Source organism: Pseudophryne corroboree, chromosome 1 (assembly GCF_028390025.1).
Source record: "Pseudophryne corroboree isolate aPseCor3 chromosome 1, aPseCor3.hap2, whole genome shotgun sequence".
Lineage (NCBI taxonomy): Eukaryota > Metazoa > Chordata > Amphibia > Anura > Myobatrachidae > Pseudophryne > Pseudophryne corroboree.
In genome coordinates this window covers 683508548-683530587 of record NC_086444.1, presented here as the reverse complement: position 1 = coordinate 683530587, position 22040 = coordinate 683508548, and the positions used below count along the sequence as shown (strand labels likewise).

Sequence of the window (22040 nt, the reverse complement as noted above, 5' to 3'; positions counted from 1 at the left end):
CTACCTGAGCCACTTGTGTGGGTTGTAGACTCCGCCTCATGCTACCACTAGAGTGAAAGCACTGCCAGCTTTCAAAAGTGACCAAAACATCAGCCAGAAAGCATAGGAGCTGAGAAGTGGTCTGTGGTCACCACCTGCAGAACAACTCCATTATTGGGGGTGTCTTGCTAATTGCCTATAATTCCCACCTGTTGTCTAATCCATTTGCACAACAGCATTTGAAATTGATTGTCAATCAGTGTTGCTTCCTAAGTGGACATTTTGATTTCACAGAAGTGTGATTGACTTGGAGTTACATTGTGTTGTTTAAGTGTTCCCTTTATTTTTTTGAGCAGTATATATATATATATATATAAACGTGACACAAATGAGGCGGCACTCAGAGACTGATGAAAAGGTGATCTTTATATTGGCAAAAGGTTGACGTTTCGGAGACGTGCTCCCCTTCCTCAGAACAATTTGAATAATGTGACAGGTGAAACTTAAATACACACAACTTACCCCAAGGGCCTCCCACCACCGGCGTCCTCCCTCGGCACGCTGCCCGCAACTCCGATCTGGCACTTTTGGCTTCCGGCGGTGGAGCGGTGATGACGCAACGGGACCCCGAGCGGTAGTCATAGCAACACCTAGCCTGGCCGGCGCTCAACTCCCGCGATCTCACCAGCTGCCAAATAGCCGGGCGGATGTGACGTCCCGGGACCCGGCTCCGTTGTCAAGGAGACGCTAAAAGTAAACAAACAAAAGAATTTTATAAATGAAGAAAATGCTTCATATAATACAGTGCACATAAATAGCATTATAAAATATGCACAACATTGAAAACACTATTTGCATGAATAAAAATATTGAATTTGATTAAAAAACTTGACAATGTGTGTGACATAAAAAATCTTTTTAAGACATGATAACCATAAACACTATGCCCTATTTCACCTCCGTGTGTTAAATACAGTATACGTGAACAGTGCACTAAACCTGAACTCCATAGAGGGTACACTACGTCATAATAATGTTTAAAGAAAATCAGTGGTCTAAAAAAAAATGTCAAAACTTATTTAAGTTTCCTACTGCAATGCTATCAAATGCAGTAGGAAATGCTACTCTATGCAGTAGGAAACTTAAATAAGTTTTGAAAAATTTTTTTAGACCACTGATTTTCTTTAAACATTATTATGACGTAGTGTACCCTCTATGGAGTTCAGGTTTAGTGCACTGTTCATGTATACTGTATTTAACACACGGAGGTGAAATAGGGCATAGTGTTTATGGTTATCATGTCTTAAAAAGATTTTTTATGTCACACACATTGTCAAGTTTTTTAATCAAATTCAATATTTTTATTCATGCAAATAGAGTTTTCAATGTTGTGCATGTTTTATAATGCTATTTATGTGCACTGTATTATATGAAGCATTTTCTTCATTTATAAAATTCTTTTGTTTGTTTACTTTTAGCGTCTCCTTGACAACGGAGCCGGGTCCCGTGACGTCACATCCGCCCGGCTGTTTGGCAGCTGGTGAGATCGCGGGAGTTAAGCGCCGGCCAGGCTAGGTGTTGCCATGACTACCGCTCGGGGTCCCGTTGCGTCATCCCCGCTCCGCCGCCGGAAGCCGGAAGTGCCAGATCGAAGCTGCGGGCAACGTGCCGAGGGAGGACGCCGGTGGTGGGAGGCCCTTGGGGTAAGTTGTGTGTATTTAAGATTCACCTGTCACATTATTCAAATTGTTCTGGGGAAGGGGAGCACGTCCCCGAAACGTCAACCTTTTGCCAATACAAAGATCACCTTTTCATCAGTCTCTGAGTGCCGCCTCATTTGTGTCACGTTTATATTCTGGGGCAGCCCCCCGGGTGGAGGGCACCGGAGCAAGTTATGTGTGGCTAGTTCAGGAGTGCCGGAGTTTGCAACAAGTATATATATATATATATATATATATATATACTGTATCTATATATATATATATTATAAGTAAATGAAAGCTCCACTTTTTCAGGAGTAGCTTTACCCCCGGGCATAAAATAGACCAGAAATGCTTTATTCAAATCCAAAACTGTAATTCTAGACCAACAAAAACACTTGTTCTTTAAGATTTTGCTTCCTTATGTGCTTTTCTGACATATACAGTTCTCTAAAGTGCAATTTATATAGTTTACTCAATCTGAACCTTTACTGGAGATACAGTGCATCTGGAAAGTATTCACAGCGCTTCACTTTTTCCACATTTTGTTACGTTACAGACTTATTTCAAACTGGAATAAATTAATTTTTCCCTCAAAATTCTACACACATTACCCCATAATGACAACGTGAAAAAAGTTTTTTCATAAAAAAACAAACTAAGAAATCACATATACATACAGTAAGTATTCACAGCTTTTGCCATGATGTTCAAAATTGAGATCAGGTGCATCCTGTTTTTACTGATCAGTTGCATCCTGTTTTTACTGATCATACTTGAGATGTTCCTACAGCTTAATTGGAGTCCACCTGTGGTAAATTTAGTTGATTGTACCCTATTTGGAAAGGCACACACCTGTCTATATAAGGTCCCACCTTTGACAGTGCATGTCTGAGCACAAATCAAGCATGAAGTCAAAGGAATTGTCTGTAGACCTTCCAAGACTGTCTCCAGGCACAAATTTGGGGAAGGGAACAGAAAAATATCTACTGCTTTGAATGTCACAGTGAGCACAGTGGCTTCCATCGTCTGTAAATGGAAGAAGTTTAGAACCACCGGGACTCTTTCTAGAGCTGGCCGGCCATCTAAACTGAAACTCAGGGAGGTGACCAAGAACCGATGGTCACTCCGTCAGAGCTACAGCATTCCTCTGTGGAGAGAGGAGAACCTTCCAGAAGGACAACCATCTCTGCAGCATTCCACCAATCAGACCTGTATGGTAGAGTGGCCAGACGGAAGCCACTCCTTAGTAAAAAGAACATGGCAGCCTGCCTGGAATTTGCAAAAATGCACCTGAAGGACTCTCAGACCATGAGAAACAAAATTCTCTGGTCTGATGAGACAAAGATTGAACTCTTTGGCGTGAATGCCAGGCGTCATGCTTGGAGGAAACCAGACACCGCTCATCACCAGGCCAATATCATCCCTGCAATGAAGCATGGTGGTGGCAGCATCATGCTGTGGGGATGTTTTTCAGCGGCAGGAACTGGGAGACTAGTCAAGACAGAGAGAAAGATGAATGCAGCAATGTACAGAGACATCCTGGATGAAAACCTGCTCCAGAGCGGTCTTGACCTCAGACTGGGGCGACGGTTCATTTTTCAGCAGGACAACGACCCTAAGCACAAAGCCAAGATATCAAAGGAATGGCTTCTGGACAACTCTGTGAATGTCCGTGAGTGGCCCAGCCAAAGCCCAAACTTGAATCCGATTGAACATTTCTGGAGAGATCTGAAAATGGCTGTGCACCGGCAATTCCCATCCAACCTGATGGAGCTTGAGAGATGCTGCAAAGAGGAATTGTCAAAACTGCCCAAAGATAGGTGTGCCAAGCTTGTGGCATCATATTCAAAAAGACTTGAGGCTGTAATTGCTGCCAAAGGTGCATCAACAAAGTATTGAGCAAAGGCTGTGAATACTTATGTATACAGTTGTGCTCATAAGTTTACATACCCTCTAACAAATGGACAGAAAATCACAAATTCTGCTAGGGTATGTAAACTTATGAGCACAACTGTATGTGATTTAAATTAGCAAAAATCTCCAAAAAACTTGTTTCACGTTGTCATTACGGGATATTCAGAGTTGATCACAGCAGCAAATTTGTTAGCAGTTAGGCAAAACCATGTGCACTGCAGGGAGGGGGGTCAGATGTAATATGTGCAGAGAGAGTTACATTTGGCTGGGGTGTGTTCAAACTGAAATCTAAATTGCAGTGTAAAAATAAAGCAGCCAGTATTTACCCTGCACAGAAATAATATAACCCACCCACATCTAACTCTCTCTGCAAATGTTAAAATGTTATATCTGAACCCCCCCCCCCCGCTGCAGTGCACATGGTTTTGCTCAACTGCTAACAAATTTGTTGTTGCGATCAACTGAATTACCCCCATTGTGTGTAGAATTTTGAGGGGAAAAGATTAATTTATTCCAGTTTGGAATAAGGCTGTAACATGACAAAATGTGGAAAAAGGAAGCGCTGTGAATACTTTCCGGATGCACTGTAATAATCACAGCAGTGCCCAAATGACGGATGCTATCACTTACCATATTTACACTCATTCTTACACAACTATTGGGGTTATTCAGAGATGGACGCAGATCTTGCTTCCCGCAGCAAGATCTGCGTCCATCTACTCATATGCTGGGCAGCCCAGCACAGGGCAAGGCCACCCGGCAAAGGCCTTCTCATTTACACAATTTATTTTATTTATTTTTTGATGTTGTCACGCAGCCGCCCTGAAAATGGTCCGGACACGCCTGCAAGTTATTTTGACAAATAATGCTGTTTAGCAACAAATGCAGAAATGTTTAAATAAATCCAACAGATATAAATTACTTTGAATATTTTAAATAAATAAATAAATAAAAAAGATGAATTAGATTTGTGAATTTATTATTCATTTTCCCAGAAATCGCAGATCCTATTTTTTTTTGCATGAAACTCGAACATTTTTAAGGGTGTAATAAATGGGGGCTTATTGAGTAGCCCTCCTCCCTCCCCAAAATAAAATTGGTGCAAAAATAAACAATTTATTGTGTCTAATTGAATAACCCCTTACGTGCCAAGTGTGCCTGTAAGTTTAAAGATTCTGAGATTTAGTCACAACATTTAAAATGGCATTTTTTTGTTTAAAACATACCTGATAGGAATGAGGCTTAGAATAGCAATGATGCCTGATAAAATAAAACAGGTTCCACTGAATCTTTCTAGCGTGGCTTGATAAATCTTATTGTAAACAGTTGATGTAATCACCCCTGAAATGGCTAGTGACAGTTGAAGCACAACAAAGACTTTGCCTGGAAAGAAACATATGCATGATCAGTTTTGTGGAATTCAAAAATAAATATACTGAATAGAAATGGAAAGAACAAAACATTATTTTCTGCATATTCTGTCCGTGTTTGATATAAATAAATATACAAATCTGGAATATATCAAGTGCTACTGTGGGCTGCCTATTACCCAGTTTATAGGCGGCTACATTTTCTGCCAACCAAAATATACAGATTACGGTACACTAATTGGGGTTCCCTGTCACTTTACGAAGAAAACTACACCAAAAAACAGTCAAAAAACTCATGTCTACTTTTTCCCATGTCGACCTAGTACATGTGTACCTACTGACCATCCCAATCCTTTTACTGCAGCGTCCTATGTCCTGCTGCCAGTCCGCCTGCCCCCTCCGGCATCAACAATCCCCACTCCCTAGCCGCAGCGCAGGTGGAACAAAAGCTGCTGCAGCCACCGCCATAGATGTGTATGAAAGCGCCGCAGCCCTCCCTGCGCTGCATACTCTCTGACCCCCGAAGGCTCCTCTGCGCGTGATGTCACAGAAGTGACTCCCCGCCACAGCCGCGCCCAGATCCCCAGAGGCCCTGACTCCGCAACACTGCACCTGGGCTGCCGGCCTGGAAGCCCCGAGATGGCTAATGTAACGGATAGAGTGTGTGATACCGCAGAGGGTAATGTCTGGACGCTGAATCAATGTAAAAGGTGACAGTACTGTGCAGGGCAGTGAGTGTGCAGTGTCACTGACATTTCACAGCACTCTCACCTTTTACATTGATTCAGCGAGTCAGTCAGTTCTGCCAGCCTGTCACTATTGTTAGCGTCGGTGTTCCAACATGCCGCATTACAGGGAAGCAAACGCACTAAATAAACAACACCTCCCAGCATCCCTTAGCGCCAAAGCATTCCAGCGTTAAGGCCTGCTGGGAGCTGTAGTTTATTGTGTGCATCTTCTTCCCTGTAATGCGGCGTGTTGGGATACTGGCGCTAACAAAACTGACTGGCTGCTTGGCTGCTGTGCAAGTCTCCGGGAGAGCCACTGCCAAAGGGAGGACAGCAGCTTAGCTGCTTTCACGAGGAGAAGCAGGAGAAGTATTACCCACCTCTCCCCCACTTGCCATATCCCCAGGTCCCATCTGCGGCACCTCCACACCTCTCCCTCCACCACCCACGGTTGCTCCGGACCCCCTCCCCCATCCATCGCCCACCCTCCCTGTGACTTTGCATGCCATGATCTGTGAGGGCAACCGGTCATCTGATGCTATGCTCCGCTGTGAACCCGGTGATTTAAGGTGAGATGCTGGCTTAACAGCATCGCTGCACTGGGTGTCACAGCAGGAGCACAGCGATCAGATGACCAGCTGCTCTCACAGGATCACCTATCACTGGTTCCTGGGTGCAGGTAAGTATTACTTTTATTCATTTATTTTTTCTAACTTTTTTTTTTTTTTTTTACACAGATCAGCCTGTGTGCCCATCAGACACACATGGCTGATCACAGGGGCCAGATTCAAGCATAGCCTACATTTCTAGCACGCAGTGAAGGCTGTGCAGGAGTCAGGGAACCGGAGGCAATCCTGGATAACACTATCTTAAGATAGCGTTATTATCCGGTATCTTTTTACATTTTTTTCTTTTTTGTAAATTCGGCCAGATCGCATTTCCCTTTACAAGTCATACTTACCTACTTTTGGAAAAAATAAGATTTTAAACCTACCGGTAAATCTTTTTCTCCTAGTCCGTAGAGGATGCTGGGGACTCCGTAAGGACCATGGGGTGTAGACGGGCTCCGCAGGAGACATGGGCACTATAAAGAACTGTAGAATGGGTGTGCACTGGCTCCTCCCTCTATGCCCCTCCTCCAGACCTCAGTTAGAGAAACTGTGCCCAGAGGAGACGGACAGTACGAGGAAAGGATTTTGTTAATCCAAAGGCAAGATTCATACCAGCCCACACCATTCACGCCGTATAACCTGGAATATACGAACCAGTCAACAGTATGAAACAAACAGCAGCAGTCAGAGACTGATCAAAACTGTAACATAACCCTTATGTAAGCAATAACTAGATACAAGTCATGCAGAATTTTGTCCGCACTGGGACGGGTACCCAGCATCCTCTACGGACTAGGAGAAAAAGATTTACCGGTAGGTTTAAAATCTTATTTTCTCTTACGTCCTAGAGGATGCTGGGGACTCCGTAAGGACCATGGGGATTATACCAAAGCTCCTGACCGGGCGGGAGAGTGCGGATGACTCTGCAGCACCGATTGAGCAAACAGTAGGTCCTCATCAGCCAGGGTATCAAACTTGTAGAATTTCGCAAAAGTGTTTGAACCCGACCACGTCGTCGCTCGGCAAAGCTGTAATGCCGAGACGTCTCGGGCAGCCGCCCAAGAAGAGCCCACCTTCCTAGTGGAATGGGCATTTACTGAATTTGGTAACGGCAATCCAGCCGTAGAATGAGCCTGCTGAATCGTGTTACAGATCCAGCGAGCAATAGTCTGCTTAGAAGCAGGAGCGCCAACCTTGTTGGCAGCATACAGGACAAACAGAGCCTCTGTTTTCCTAACCCGAGCTGTCCTGGCTACATAAATTCCCTGACTACATCAAGGGACTTGGAATCCTCCAAGTCCCCTGTAGCCACAGGCACCACAATAGGTTGGTTCATATGAAACAATGAGTCCACCTTAGGCAAAAATTGAGGACAAGTCCGCAATTCTGTTCTATCCACATGAAAAATCCAATAGGGGCTTTTGTGAGACAAAGCCGCCAACTCAGACACCCGCCTTGCAGATGCCAAGGCCAACAACATGACCACCTTCCAAGTGAGAAATTTTAATTCCACCATTTGAAGTGGCTCAAACCAGTGAGATTTCAGGAACTGTAACACCATGTTAAGGTCCCATGGTGCCACTGGAGGCACAAAAGGAGGCTGTATGTGCAGCACTCCCTTTACAAAAGTCTGGACTTCTGGGAGAGAAGCTAATTCCTTCTGAAAGAAAATTGATAGGGCCGAAATCTGTACCTTAATGGAGCCTAATTTTAGGCCCATATCCACTTCTGTGTGCAGAAAGTGGAGAAAACGGCCCAGATGGAAAACTTCCGCAGGAGCATTCTTGGTTTCACACCAAGATATGTACTTCCTCCAGATACGGTGATAATGCTTCACCGTCACCTCCTTCCTAGCCCTTATCAGAGTAGGGATGACTTCTTCCAGAATGCCCTTCCCAGCTAGGATTCGGCGTTCAACCGCCATGCCGTCAAACGCAGCCACGGTAAGTCTTGGAACAGACAGGGCCCCTGTTGCAACAGGTCCTCTCTGAGATGAAGAGGCCACGGATCTTCTGTGAGCATTTCCTGAAGATCCGAATACCAGGCCCTTCGAGGCCAATCTGGAACAATGAGTATTGTCTGCACTCTTTTTCTTCTTATGATTCTCAATATCTTTGAGATGAGTGGAAGAGGAGGGAACACATAGACCGATTGAAACACCCACGGTGTCACCAGGGCGTCCACTGCAACTGACCTGGCACAATACCTCCGCAGCTTCTTGTTGAGACGTGACGCCATCATGTCTATTTGAGGAAGCCCCCACAGACTTGTTATTTCTGCAAAGACTTCTTGATGAAGTCCCCACTCCCCTGGATGGAGATCGTGTCTGCCGAGGAAATCTGCTTCCCAGTTGTCCACTCCCGGAATGAAGACTGCTGTCAAAGCGCTTACATGATTTTCTGCCCAGCGAAGAATCCTGGTGGCTTCTGCCAATGCCACTCTACATCTTGTCCCGCCTTGGCAGTTTACATGAGCCATGGCTGTGACGTTGTCTGACTGAATCAGAACCGGTAGGTCGCAAAGAAGATTCTCCGCCTAATGCAGGCCGTTATATATGGCCCTCAATTCCAGTACATTGATGTGTAGACAAGCCTCCTGGCTTGACCATAGTCCCTGGAAGTTTCTTCCTTGTGTGACTGCTCCCCATCCTCGGAGGCTCGTGTCCGTGGTCACCAGAATCCAGTCCTGAATGCCGAACCTGCGACCCTCTAGAAGGTGAGCACTCTGCAGCCACCACAAGAGAGACACTCTGGCCCTGGGGGACAGGCGGATCTGTTGATGAATGTGTAGATGGGACCTGGACCACTTAAAAATCCTCGCATGGAACCTGCCGAAGGGAATGGCCTCGTAAGACGCCACCATTTTCCCCAGAACTCGCGTGCAGTGATGGACCGACACACTTTTCGGTTTCAACAGGTCCCTGACCAAGTTCTGGAGTTCCTGGGCTTTTTCCACTGGGAGAAGAACCCTCTTTTGTTCCGTGTCTAGAATCATGCCCAAGAAAGTCAACCGGGTCGTTGGAACCAACTGTGACTTTGGTAGATTGAGAATCCAGCCGTGTTGCTGCAGCACGCTTAGGGAGAGCGACACGCTTTTCAGCAATTGTTCTCTCGATCTCGCTTTTATCAGGAGATCGTCCAAGCACAGGATAATTGTGACTCCCTGCTTGCGCAGGAGCACCATCATTTCCACCATTACCTTGGTGAAAACCCTTGGGGCCGTGGAAAGCCCAAACGGCAACATCTGAAATTGGAAATGACAGGCCTGTACAGCGAATCTCAAGTACGCTTGATGAGGAGGATAAATGGGGACATGAAGGTATGCATCCTTTATGTCTAGTGACACCATAAAATCCCCCCCTTCCAGGCTGTAGATCACTGCCCTGATCGATTCCATCTTGAACTTGAACCTTTTTAAGTACAGGTTCAGGGATTTTAAGTTAATAATGGGTCTGACCGAGCCATCCGGTTTCGGTTGCCTCAAATAGGGTTGAATAGTACCCTTTTCCCTGTTGCATTAAGGGAACCCTAATAATCACTTGCTGTAGAAACAGCTTTCGAATTGCAGCCCACGCTATCTCCCTCTCTGGGGGATACGCTGGTAAAGCAGATTTGAGGAATCGGCGGGGAGGCACGTCTTTGAATTCCAGCTTGTAACCTTGGGACACAATTACCATCGCCCAAGGATCCCCATCCGACTGAACCCAGACGTGGCTGAAGAGTCGAAGACGTGCCCCCACCAGAGCGGACTCCCTCAGTGGAGCCCCAGCGTCACGCAGTGGATTTAGTAGAAGCGGGGAGGACTTCTGTTCCTAGGAACTGGCCATAGCAGGCATTCTTTTTCCCTCTACCCTTACCTCTGGCGAGGAAGGAAGAGCCCCGACCTCTTCTGGACTTATGCGACCGAGAGGACTGCATCTGATACTGCGGCGTTTTCTTTTGCTGTGGGGGAACATAAGGCAAAAAAAAGGTAGATTTACCCGCGGTAGCTGTTGAAACCAGGTCCGCCAGACCTTCCCCAATTAAAAGCTCACCCTTGTAAGGCAAAATTTCCATATGCCTCTTTGAGTCCGCATCACCCGTCCATTGGAGGGTCCACAGCATATATAAGACTGCGTCTTTGATGTGACCTAAGGTCAATAAAATGGTATCCCTATCCAGGGTATCAATGTCAGCTGACAAGGTATCTGTCCAGGCTGCTACAGCGCTACAAACCCAAGCCGACACTATTGCCGGTCTGAGCAAGGCACCCGTATGTGTATAAATTGACTCCTGAGGGCTGCTGTATCTGGAGACGGCAGCGCCACCTTTTTGGACAAGCGCGTTAACGCCTTGTCTACTCTGGCCGAGGATTCCCGCTGTACCCTGTCCTTAGCCGGGAAAGGATACGCCATAAGAATTCTCTTGGGAATGTGCAGTTTCTTGTCTGGAGTTTCCCAAGCTTTTTCAAATAACTCATTCAGCTCATAAGATGGGGGGAAAGTTACCTCAGGTTTCTTTTCTTTAAACATGTGTACCCACGTGTCAGGGACAGAGGGGTCATCTGTGATATGCAAAACATCTTTAATTGCAATAATCATATAATGAATACTTTTGGCCACCCTTGGGTGTAACCTCGCATCATCGTAGTCGACACTGGAGTCAGACTCCGCGTCGGTATCAGTGTCTGCTATTTGGGACAGTGGGCGTTTCTGCGACCCAGAAGGGCCCTGTGACACAGTTAAAGCCATGGATTGACTCCCTGCTTTATCTCTGGACTCTGCTTTGTCCAACCTCTTATGTAATAAAGGCACATTTGCATTTAAAACATTCCACATATCCAACCAGTCAGGTGTCGGCGTTGCCGACGGGGACACCACAATCATCTGCTCCACCTCCTCCCTAGAAGAGCCTTCCGCTTCAGACATGCCGACACACACGTACCGACGCCCCCACACACTCAGGAAAATTTCTATCTGGAGACAGTTCCCCAATAAGGCCCTTTGGAGAGACAGAGAGAGTATGCCAGCACACACCCAGCGCCAACTGACACTGGAAACAATTCCCAGATAAACAGCGCTTTATATATATATATATATATATATATATATATATATATATATATACAGGTTGAGTATCCCATATCCAAATATTCCGAAATACGGAATATTCCGAAATACGGACTTTTTTGAGTGAGATAGTGAAACCTTTGTTTTTTGATGACTCAATGTACACACACTTGTTTTAAAACACAAGTTATTAAAAAATATTGTATTAAATGACCTTCAGGCTGTGTGTATAAGGTGTATATGAAACATAAATTAATTGTGTGAATATAGACACACTTTGTTTAATGCACAAATTTGTAAAAAATATTGGCTAAAATTACCTTCAGGCTGTGTGTATAAGGTGTATATGTAACATAAATGCATTCTGTGCTTAGACTTGGATCCCATCGCCATGATATCTCGTTATGGTATGCAATTATTCCAAAATACGGAAAAATCCGATATCCAAAATACCTCTGGTCCCAAGCATTTTGGATAAGGGAGACTCAACCTGTATATGTATATGACAATATACACTCACTGCGCCAATTATAAGTGCCCCCCCACCCTCTTCTTGCCCTCTGTCACTGTGTTCAGCAGGGGAGAGTCCGGGAGCCAGCGTCTCTGCAGATGTACTGTGGAGAAAATGGCGCTGGTTAGTGCTGTGGTACCAAGCTCCGCCCCTCAGCGGCGGGCTTCGGTCCCGCTCAAATTTACAAACACTGGCGCGGATTGTATATCTACTGCCTCCGCAGCCTATATAATATATTAGCCAGTCCTAGAGGTTTATTATTGCTGCCCAGGGCGCCCCCCCTGCGCCCTGCACCCATCCGTGCCTGCAGTGTGTGTTGTGTGTGGGAGCAATGGCGCGCAGCGTTACCTCAGAGAAGAACTGAAGTCTTCTGCCGCCTTTGAAGTCTTCTTTCTTCTAATACTCACCCGGCTTCTATCTTCCGGCTCTGCGAGGAGGACGGCGGCGCGGCTAGGGTGAGACCTGTGTTCCGACCCTCTGGAGCTAATGGTGTCCAGTAGCCTAAGAAGCAGAGCCCATCACTTAAGTAGGTCTGCTTCTCTCTCCTCAGTCCCACGAAGCAGGGAGCCTGTTGCCAGCAGTGCTCCCTGAAAATAAAAAACCTAACAAAATTCTTTTTTCAGAGAAACTCAGGAGAGCTCCCCTGTAATGCACCCAGTCTCCTCTGGGCACAGGATCTAACTGAGGTCTGGAGGAGGGGCATAGAGGGAGGAGCCAGTGCACACCCATTCTAAAGTTCTTTATAGTGCCCATGTCTCCTGCAGAGCCCGTCTATACCCCATGGTCTTTACGGAGTCCCCAGCATCCTCTAGGACGTAAGAGAAATGCATTTCAGGGAGATTGTGAAAGTAACACCTATCAGTGGGGATGTGTACTGCTACATCTGAGAGGCGTGTCATAAAAAGGACTTACATCCAAATGTAAATGGGCCCCAAAGTAAGTTCTAGTTGTTGAAGAAAAGACACTGATATTTTTCAGGATTTGTTTGTGTATTCTGTTTTATAAGAGCTTCCATATACTGTAAGTGGCCATGAGAAACCTTATTTAAAATGCACATAGCCATAGGGATCATTGGGGCAGATGTATTAAGCCAGGAGACGGCATAAGGAAGTGATAAACCAGTGATAAGTGCAAGGTGATAAACGCAGCAGCCAGTCAGCTCCTAATAGTCAATTTGCATATTGGAGCTGATTCCCTGTTGCGCTTATCACCATGCATTTATCACTGTTTATCACTTCCTTATGCTTTCTCCAGGTTAATACTAGAGATGAGCGGGTTCGGTTCCTCGAAATCCGAACCCCCCCAAACTTCACGCTTTTTACACGGGTCCGAGGCAGACTCGGATCTTTCCGCCTTGCTCGGCTAACCCGAGCGCGCCCGAACGTCATCATCCCGCTGTCGGATTCTCGCGAGGCTCGTATTCTATCGCGAGACTCGGATTCTATATAAGGAGACGCGCGTCGCCGCCATTTTCACACGTGCATTGAGATTGATAGGGAGAGGACGTGGCTGGCGTCCTCTCCGTTTAGATAGAGAGTGAGACACTTGATTTACTGGAGCATTAGGAGTACTCAGAGAGTGCAGAGTTTTGCTGATAGTTATACTAGTGGTGACCACCAGTTTTATTTATTATTTAATATAATCCGTTCTCTGCCTGAAAAAAAACGATACACAGTCACATACCATATCTGTGCTCAGCCTCAGTGTGCTGCATGATAATATCATCTATGTATATCTGACTGTGCTGAGTAGTGCTCACTGCTCACACAGCTTAATTGTGGGGGAGACTGGGGAGCAGTTATAGCAGGAGTACATATTTAACAGTGCACACTTTTGCTGCCAGAGTGCCAGTGTGACTGACCAGCAGTGACCACCAGTATATTGTCTGCCTGAAAAAGTTAAACACTCGTGTGGTGTTTTTTTATTTTATTCTATAAACGCATTCTGCTGACAGTGTCCAGCAGGTCCGTCATTCATTATATTTCTATCTTCTTCATACTAGTAGTTTAGGAGTCTGCAGTGCTGACAGTGTCCAGCAGGTCCGTCATTATACAATATATACCTGTCCTGCAGTAGTGATATATATATATTTTTTATATCATTATCATCCAGTCTATACTAGCAGACGCAGTACGGTAGTCCACGGCTGTAGCTACCTCTGTGTCGGCAGTCGCTCGTCCATAATTGTATACCTACCCGTGGTGGGTTTTTTTTTTTCTATCTTCTTCATACTAGTAGTTTAGGAGTCTGCAGTGCTGACAGTGTCCAGCAGGTCCGTCATTATACAATATATACCTGTCCTGCAGTAGTGATATATATATATTTTTTATATCATTATCATCCAGTCTATACTAGAAGACGCAGTACGGTAGTCCACGGCTGTAGCTACCTCTGTGTCTGCAGTCGCTCGTCCATAATTGTATACCTACCTGTGGTGGGTTTTTTTTTTCTATCTTCTTCATACTAGTAGTTTAGGCGTCTGCAGTGCTGACAGTGTCCAGCAGGTCCGTCATTATACAATATATACCTGTCCTGCAGTAGTGATATATATATTTTTTTTACATCATTATCATCCAGTCTATACTAGCAGACGCAGTACGGTAGTCCACGGCTGTAGCTACCTCTGTGTCGGCAGTCGCTCGTCCATAATTGTATACCTACCTGTGGTGGGTTGTTTTTTTTCTATCTTCTTCATACTAGTAGTTTAGGAGTCTGCAGTGCTGACAGTGTCCAGCAGGTCCGCCATTATACAATATATACCTGTCCTGCAGTAGTGATATATATATATATTTTTTATATCATTATCATCCAGTCTATACTAGCAGACGCAGTACGGTAGTCCACGGCTGTAGCTACCTCTGTGTCGGCAGTCGCTTGTCCATAATTGTATACCTACCTGTGGTGGGTTTTTTTTTCTATCTTCTTCATACTAGTAGTTTAGGAGTCTGCAGTGCTGACAGTGTCCAGCAGGTCCGTCATTATACAATATATACCTGTCCTGCAGTAGTGATATATATATATTTTTTATATCATTATCATCCAGTCTATACTAGCAGACGCAGTACGGTAGTCCACGGCTGTAGCTACCTCTGTGTCGGCAGTCGCTCGTCCATAATTGTATACCTACCTGTGGTGGTTTTTTTTTTTTCTATCTTCTTCATACTAGTAGTTTAGGAGTCTGCAGTACTGACAGTGTCCAGCAGGTCCGTCATTATACAATATATACCTGTTCTGCAGTAGTGATATATATATATTTTTTATATCATTATCATCCAGTCTATACTAGCAGACGCAGTACGGTAGTCCACGGCTGTAGCTACCTCTGTGTCGGCAGTCGCTCGTCATCCATAAGTATACTAGTATCCATCCATCTCCATTGTTTACCTGAGGTGCCTTTTAGTTGTGCCTATTAAAATATGGAGAACAAAAATGTTGAGGTTCCAAAAATAGGGAAAGATCAAGATCCACTTCCACCTCGTGCTGAAGCTGCTGCCACTAGTCATGGCCGAGACGATGAAATGCCATCAACGTCGTCTGCCAAGGCCGATGCCCAATGTCATAGTACAGAGCATGTAAAATCCAAAACACCAAATATCAGTAAAAAAAGGACTCAAAAATCTAAAATAAAATCGTCGGAGGAGAAGTGTAAACTTGCCAATATGCCATTTACCACACGGAGTGGCAAGGAACGGCTGAGGCCCTGGCCTATGTTCATGGCTAGTGGTTCAGCTTCACATGAGGATGGAAGCACTCAGCCTCTCGCTAGAAAAATGAAAAGACTTAAGCTGGCAAAAGCACAGCAAAGAACTGTGCGTTCTTCGAAATCACAAATCCACAAGGAGAGTCCAATTGTGTCGGTTGCGATGCCTGACCTTCCCAACACTGGACGTGAAGAGCATGCGCCTTCCACCATTTGCACGCCCCCTGCAAGTGCTGGAAGGAGCACCCGCAGTCCAGTTCCTGATAGTCAGATTGAAGATGTCAGTGTTGAAGTACACCAGGATGAAGAGGATATGGGTGTTGCTGGCGCTGGGGAGGAAATTGACCAGGAGGATTCTGATGGTGAGGTGGTTTGTTTAAGTCAGGCACCCGGGGAGACACCTGTTGTCCGTGGGAGGAATAGGGCCATTGACATGCCTGGTGAAAATACCAAAAAAATCAGCTCTTCAGTGTGGAAGTATTTCAACAGAAATGCGGACAACATTTGTCAAGCCGTGTGTTGCCTTTGTCAAGCTGTAATAAGTAGGGGTAAGGACGTTAACCACCTCGGAACATCCTCCCTTATACGTCACCTGCAGCGCATTCATCATAAGTCAGTGACAAGTTCAAAAACTTTGGGCGACAGCGGAAGCAGTCCACTGACCAGTAAATCCCTTCCTCTTGTAACCAAGCTCACGCAAACCACCCCACCAACTCCCTCAGTGTCAATTTCCTCCTTCCCCAGGAATGCCAATAGTCCTGCAGGCCATGTCACTGGCAATTCTGACGAGTCCTCTCCTGCCTGGGATTCCTCCGATGCATCCTTGCGTGTAACGCCTACTGCTGCTGGCGCTGCTGTTGTTGCTGCTGGGAGTCGATGGTCATCCCAGAGGGGAAGTCGTAAGACCACTTTTACTACTTCCACCAAGCAATTGACTGTCCAACAGTCCTTTGCGAGGAAGATGAAATATCACAGCAGTCATCCTGCTGCAAAGCGGATAACTGAGGCCTTGGCATCCTGGGCGGTGAGAAACGTGGTTCTGGTATCCATCATTACTGCAGAGGCAACTAGAGACTGGTTGGAGGTACTGTGTCCCCGGTACCAAATACCATCTAGGTTCCATTTCTCTAGGCAGGCGATACCGAAAATGTACACAGACCTCAGAAAAAGACTCACCAGTGTCCTAAAAAATGCAGTTGTACCCAATGTCCACTTAACCACGGACATGTGGACAAGTGGAGCAGGGCAGACTCAGGACTATATGACTGTGACAGCCCACTGGGTAGATGTATGGACTCCCGCCGCAAGAACAGCAGCGGCGGCACCAGTAGCAGCATCTCGCAAACGCCAACTCTTTCCTAGGCAGGCTACGCTTTGTATCACCGCTTTCCAGAATACGCACACAGCTAAAAACCTCTTACGGCAACTGAGGAAGATCATCGCAGAATGGCTTACCCCAATTGGACTCTCCTGTGGATTTGTGGCATCGGACAACGCCAGCAATATTGTGTGTGCATTAAATATGGGCAAATTCCAGCACGTCCCATGTTTTGCACATACCTTGAATTTGGTGGTGCAGAATTTAGTGATGAGCGGGTTCGGTTCCTCGGAATCCGAACCCCCCCGAACTTCAGCCTTTTTACACGGGTCCGAGGCAGACTCGGATCTTCCCGCCTTGCTCGGTTAACCAGAGCGCGCCCGAACGTCATCATCCCGCTGTCGGATTCTCGCGAGACTCGGATTCTATATAAGGAGCCGCGCGTCGCCGCCATTTTCACACGTGCATTGAGATTGATAGGGAGAGGACGTGGCTGGCGTCCTCTCCGTTTAGAATAGAAATAGATAGAGAGTGAGAGTGAGAAACTTGATTTACTGGAGCTTAGGAGTACTCAGAGAGTGCAGAGTTTACTAGTGACTGACCAGTGACCACCAGTGCAGTTTTATTATTATTTAATATAATCCGTTCTCTGCCTGAAAAAAAACGATACACAGTGACACAGTATACCATATCTGTGCTCAGCCTCAGTGTGCTGCATCATCTATGTATATCTGACTGTGCTGAGTGCTCACTGCTCACACAGCTTAATTGTGGGGGAGACTGGGGAGCAGTTATAGCAGGAGTACATTAACAGTGCACACTTTTGCTGCCAGAGTGCCACTGCCAGTGTGACTGACCAGTGACCACTGACCACCAGTATATTGTGATTGTCTGCCTGAAAAAGTTAAACACTCGTCGTGTGGTGTTTTTATTCTATAAACGCATTCTGCTGACAGTGTCCAGCAGGTCCGTCATTATATAATATATACCTGTCCTGCAGTAGTGATATATATATATTTTTTATATCATTATCATCCAGTCTATATTAGCAGCAGACGCAGTACGGTAGTCCACGGCTGTAGCTACCTCTGCATCGGCAGTCGCTCGTCCATCCATAATTGTATACCACCTACCTGTGGTGTTTTTTTTTTTTCTATCTTCTTGATACTAGTAGCTTACTTTAGGAGTCTGCAGTGCTGACAGTGTCCAGCAGGTCCGTCATTATATAATATATACCTGTCCGGCTGCAGTAGTGATATATATATATTTTTTATATCATTATCATCCAGTCTATATTAGCAGCAGACGCAGTACGGTAGTCCACGGCTGTAGCTACCTCTGTGTCGGCAGTCGCTCGTCCATCCATAATTGTATACCACCTACCTGTTGTGTTTTTTTTTTTCTATCTTCTTGATACTAGTAGCTTACTTTAGGAGTCTGCAGTGCTGACAGTGTCCAGCAGGTCCGTCATTATATAATATATACCTGTCCGGCTGCAGTAGTGATATATATATATTTTTTATATCATTATCATCCAGTCTATATTAGCAGCAGACGCAGTACGGTAGTCCACGGCTGTAGCTACCTCTGTGTCGGCAGTCGCTCGTCTATCCATAATTGTATACCACCTACCTGTGGTGTTTTTTTTTCTATCTTCTTGATACTAGTAGCTTACTTTAGGAGTCTGCAGTGCTGACAGTGTCCAGCAGGTCCGTCATTATATAATATATACCTGTCCGGCTGCAGTAGTGATATATATATATTTTTTATATCATTATCATCCAGTCTATATTAGCAGCAGACGCAGTACGGTAGTCCACGGCTGTAGCTACCTCTGTGTCGGCAGTCGCTCGTCCATCCATAATTGTATACCACCTACCTGTTGTGTTTTTTTTTCTATCTTCTTGATACTAGTAGCTTACTTTAGGAGTCTGCAGTGCTGACAGTGTCCAGCAGGTCCGTCATTATATAATATATACCTGTCCGGCTGCAGTAGTGATATATATATATTTTTTATATCATTATCATCCAGTCTATATTAGCAGCAGACGCAGTACGGTAGTCCACGGCTGTAGCTACCTCTATGTCGGCAGTCGCTCGTCCATCCATAATTGTATACCACCTACCTGTTGTGTTTTTTTTTCTATCTTCTTGATACTAGTAGCTTACTTTAGGAGTCTGCAGTGCTGACAGTGTCCAGCAGGTCCGTCATTATATAATATATACCTGCCCGGCTGCAGTAGTGATATATATATATTTTTTATATCATTATCATCCAGTCTATATTAGCAGCAGACGCAGTACGGTAGTCCACGGCTGTAGCTACCTCTGTGTCGGCAGTCGCTCGTCCATCCATAATTGTATACCACCTACCTGTGGTGTTTTTTTTTTCATTCTATCTTCTTGATACTAGTAGCTTACTTTAGGAGTCTGCAGTGCTGACAGTGTCCAGCAGGTCCGTCATTATATAATATATACCTGTCCGGCTGCAGTAGTGATATATATATATTTTTTTATATCATTATCATCCAGTCTATATTAGCAGCAGACGCAGTACGGTAGTCCACGGCTGTAGCTACCTCTGTGTCGGCAGTCGCTCGTCCATCCATAAGTATACTAGTATCCATCCATCTCCATTGTTTACCTGAGGTGCCTTTTAGTTGTGCCTATTAAAATATGGAGAACAAAAATGTTGAGGTTCCAAAAATAGGGAAAGATCAAGATCGACTTCCACCTCGTGCTGAAGCTGCTGCCACTAGTCATGGCCGAGATGATGAAATGCCATCAACGTCGTCTGCCAAGGCCGATGCCCAATGTCATAGTACAGAGCATGTAAAATCCAAAACACCAAATATCAGTAAAAAAAGGACTCAAAAATCTAAAATAAAATTGTCGGAGGAGAAGCGTAAACTTGCCAATATGCCATTTACCACACGGAGTGGCAAGGAATGGCTGAGGCCCTGGCCTATGTTCATGGCTAGTGGTTCAGCTTCACATGAGGATGGAAGCACTCAGCCTCTCGCTAGAAAAATGAAAAGACTCAAGCTGGCAAAAGCACAGCAAAGAACTGTGCGTTCTTCGAAATCACAAATCCACAAGAAGAGTCCAATTGTGTCGTTTGCGATGCCTGACCTTCCCAACACTGGACGTGAAGAGCATGTGCCTTCCACCATTTGCACGCCCCCTGCAAGTGCTGGAAGGAGCACCCGCAGTCCAGTTCCTGATAGTCAGATTGAAGATATCAGTGTTGAAGTACACCAGGATGAGGAGGATATGGGTGTTGCTGGCGCTGGGGAGGAAATTGACCAGGAGGATTCTGATGGTGAGGTGGTTTGTTTAAGTCAGGCACCCGGGGAGACACCTGTTGTCCGTGGGAGGAATAGGGCCATTGACATGCCTGGTGAAAATACCAAAAAAATCAGCTCTTCGATGTGGAAGTATTTCAACAGAAATGCGGACAACATTTGTCAAGCCGTGTGTTGCCTTTGTCAAGCTGTAATAAGTAGGGGTAAGGACGTTAACCACCTCGGAACATCCTCCCTTATACGTCACCTGCAGCGCATTCATCATAAGTCAGTGACAAGTTCAAAAACTTTGGGCGACAGCGGAAGCAGTCCACTGACCAGTAAATCCCTTCCTCTTGTAACCAAGCTCACGCAAACCACTCCACCAACTCCCTCAGTGTCAATTTCCTCCTTCCCCAGGAATGCCAATAGTCCTGCAGGCCATGTCACTGGCAATTCTGACGAGTCCTCTCCCGCCTGGGATTCCTCCGATGCATCCTTGCGTGTAACGCCTACTGCTGCTGGCGCTGCTGTTGTTGCTGCTGGGAGTCGATGGTCATCCCAGAGGGGAAGTCGTAAGACCACTTTTACTACTTCCACCAAGCAATTGACTGTCCAACAGTCCTTTGCGAGGAAGATGAAATATCACAGCAGTCATCCTGCTGCAAAGCGGATAACTGAGGCCTTGGCTTCCTGGGCGGTGAGAAACGTGGTTCCGGTATCCATCATTACTGCAGAGCCAACTAGAGACTTGTTGGAGGTACTGTGTCCCCGGTACCAAATACCATCTAGGTTCCATTTCTCTAGGCAGGCGATACCGAAAATGTACACAGACCTCAGAAAAAGACTCACCAGTGTCCTAAAAAATGCAGTTGTACCCAATGTCCACTTAACCACGGACATGTGGACAAGTGGAGCAGGGCAGGCTCAGGACTATATGACTGTGACAGCCCACTGGGTAGATGTATGGACTCCCGCCGCAAGAACAGCAGCGGCGGCACCAGTAGCAGCATCTCGCAAACGCCAACTCTTTCCTAGGCAGGCTACGCTTTGTATCACCGCTTTCCAGAATACGCACACAGCTGAAAACCTCTTACGGCAACTGAGGAAGATCATCGCGGAATGGCTTACCCCAATTGGACTCTCCTGTGGATTTGTGGCATCGGACAACGCCAGCAATATTGTGTGTGCATTAAATCTGGGCAAATTCCAGCACGTCCCATGTTTTGCACATACCTTGAATTTGGTGGTGCAGAATTATTTAAAAAACGAGAGGGGCGTGCAAGAGATGCTGTCGGTGGCCAGAAGAATTGCGGGACACTTTCGGCGTACAGGCACCACGTACAGATGACTGGAGCACCACCAAAAACGCCTGAACCTGCCCTGCCATCATCTGAAGCAAGAAGTGGTAACGAGGTGGAATTCAACCCTCTATATGCTTCAGAGGTTGGAGGAGCAGCAAAAGGCCATTCAAGCCTATACAACTGAGCATGACATAGGAGGTGGAATGCACCTGTCTCAAGCGCAGTGGAGAATGATTTCAACGTTGTGCAAGGTTCTGCAACCTTTTGAACTTGCCACGCGTGAAGTCAGTTCAGACACTGCCAGCCTGAGTCAGGTCATTCCCCTCATCAGGCTTTTGCAGAAGAAGCTGGAGACATTGAAGGAGGAGCTAACACAGAGCGATTCCGCTAGGCATGTGGGACTTGTGGATGGAGCCCTTAATTCGCTTAACAAGGATTCACGGGTGGTCAATCTGTTGAAATCAGAGCACTACATTTTGGCCACCGTGCTCGATCCTAGATTTAAAACCTACCTTGGATCTCTCTTTCCGGCAGACACAAGTCTGCTGGGGTTCAAAGAACTGCTGGTGAC

At 45.8% G+C, this 22040-nt stretch overlaps 1 protein-coding gene across 1 annotated transcript in view; it reads right to left on the bottom strand.

Moving 5' to 3' along the window:
- SLC46A2 (solute carrier family 46 member 2) overlaps window positions 1–22040 on the bottom strand; it is a 40315-nt gene that overhangs the window by 3593 nt on the left and 14682 nt on the right. Inside the window, exon 3 of the mRNA XM_063929771.1 lies at window positions 4823–4979. Within this exon, the coding sequence (XP_063785841.1) occupies window positions 4823–4979 (157 nt within the window). The remainder of the gene's footprint in view (window positions 1–4822; window positions 4980–22040) is intronic.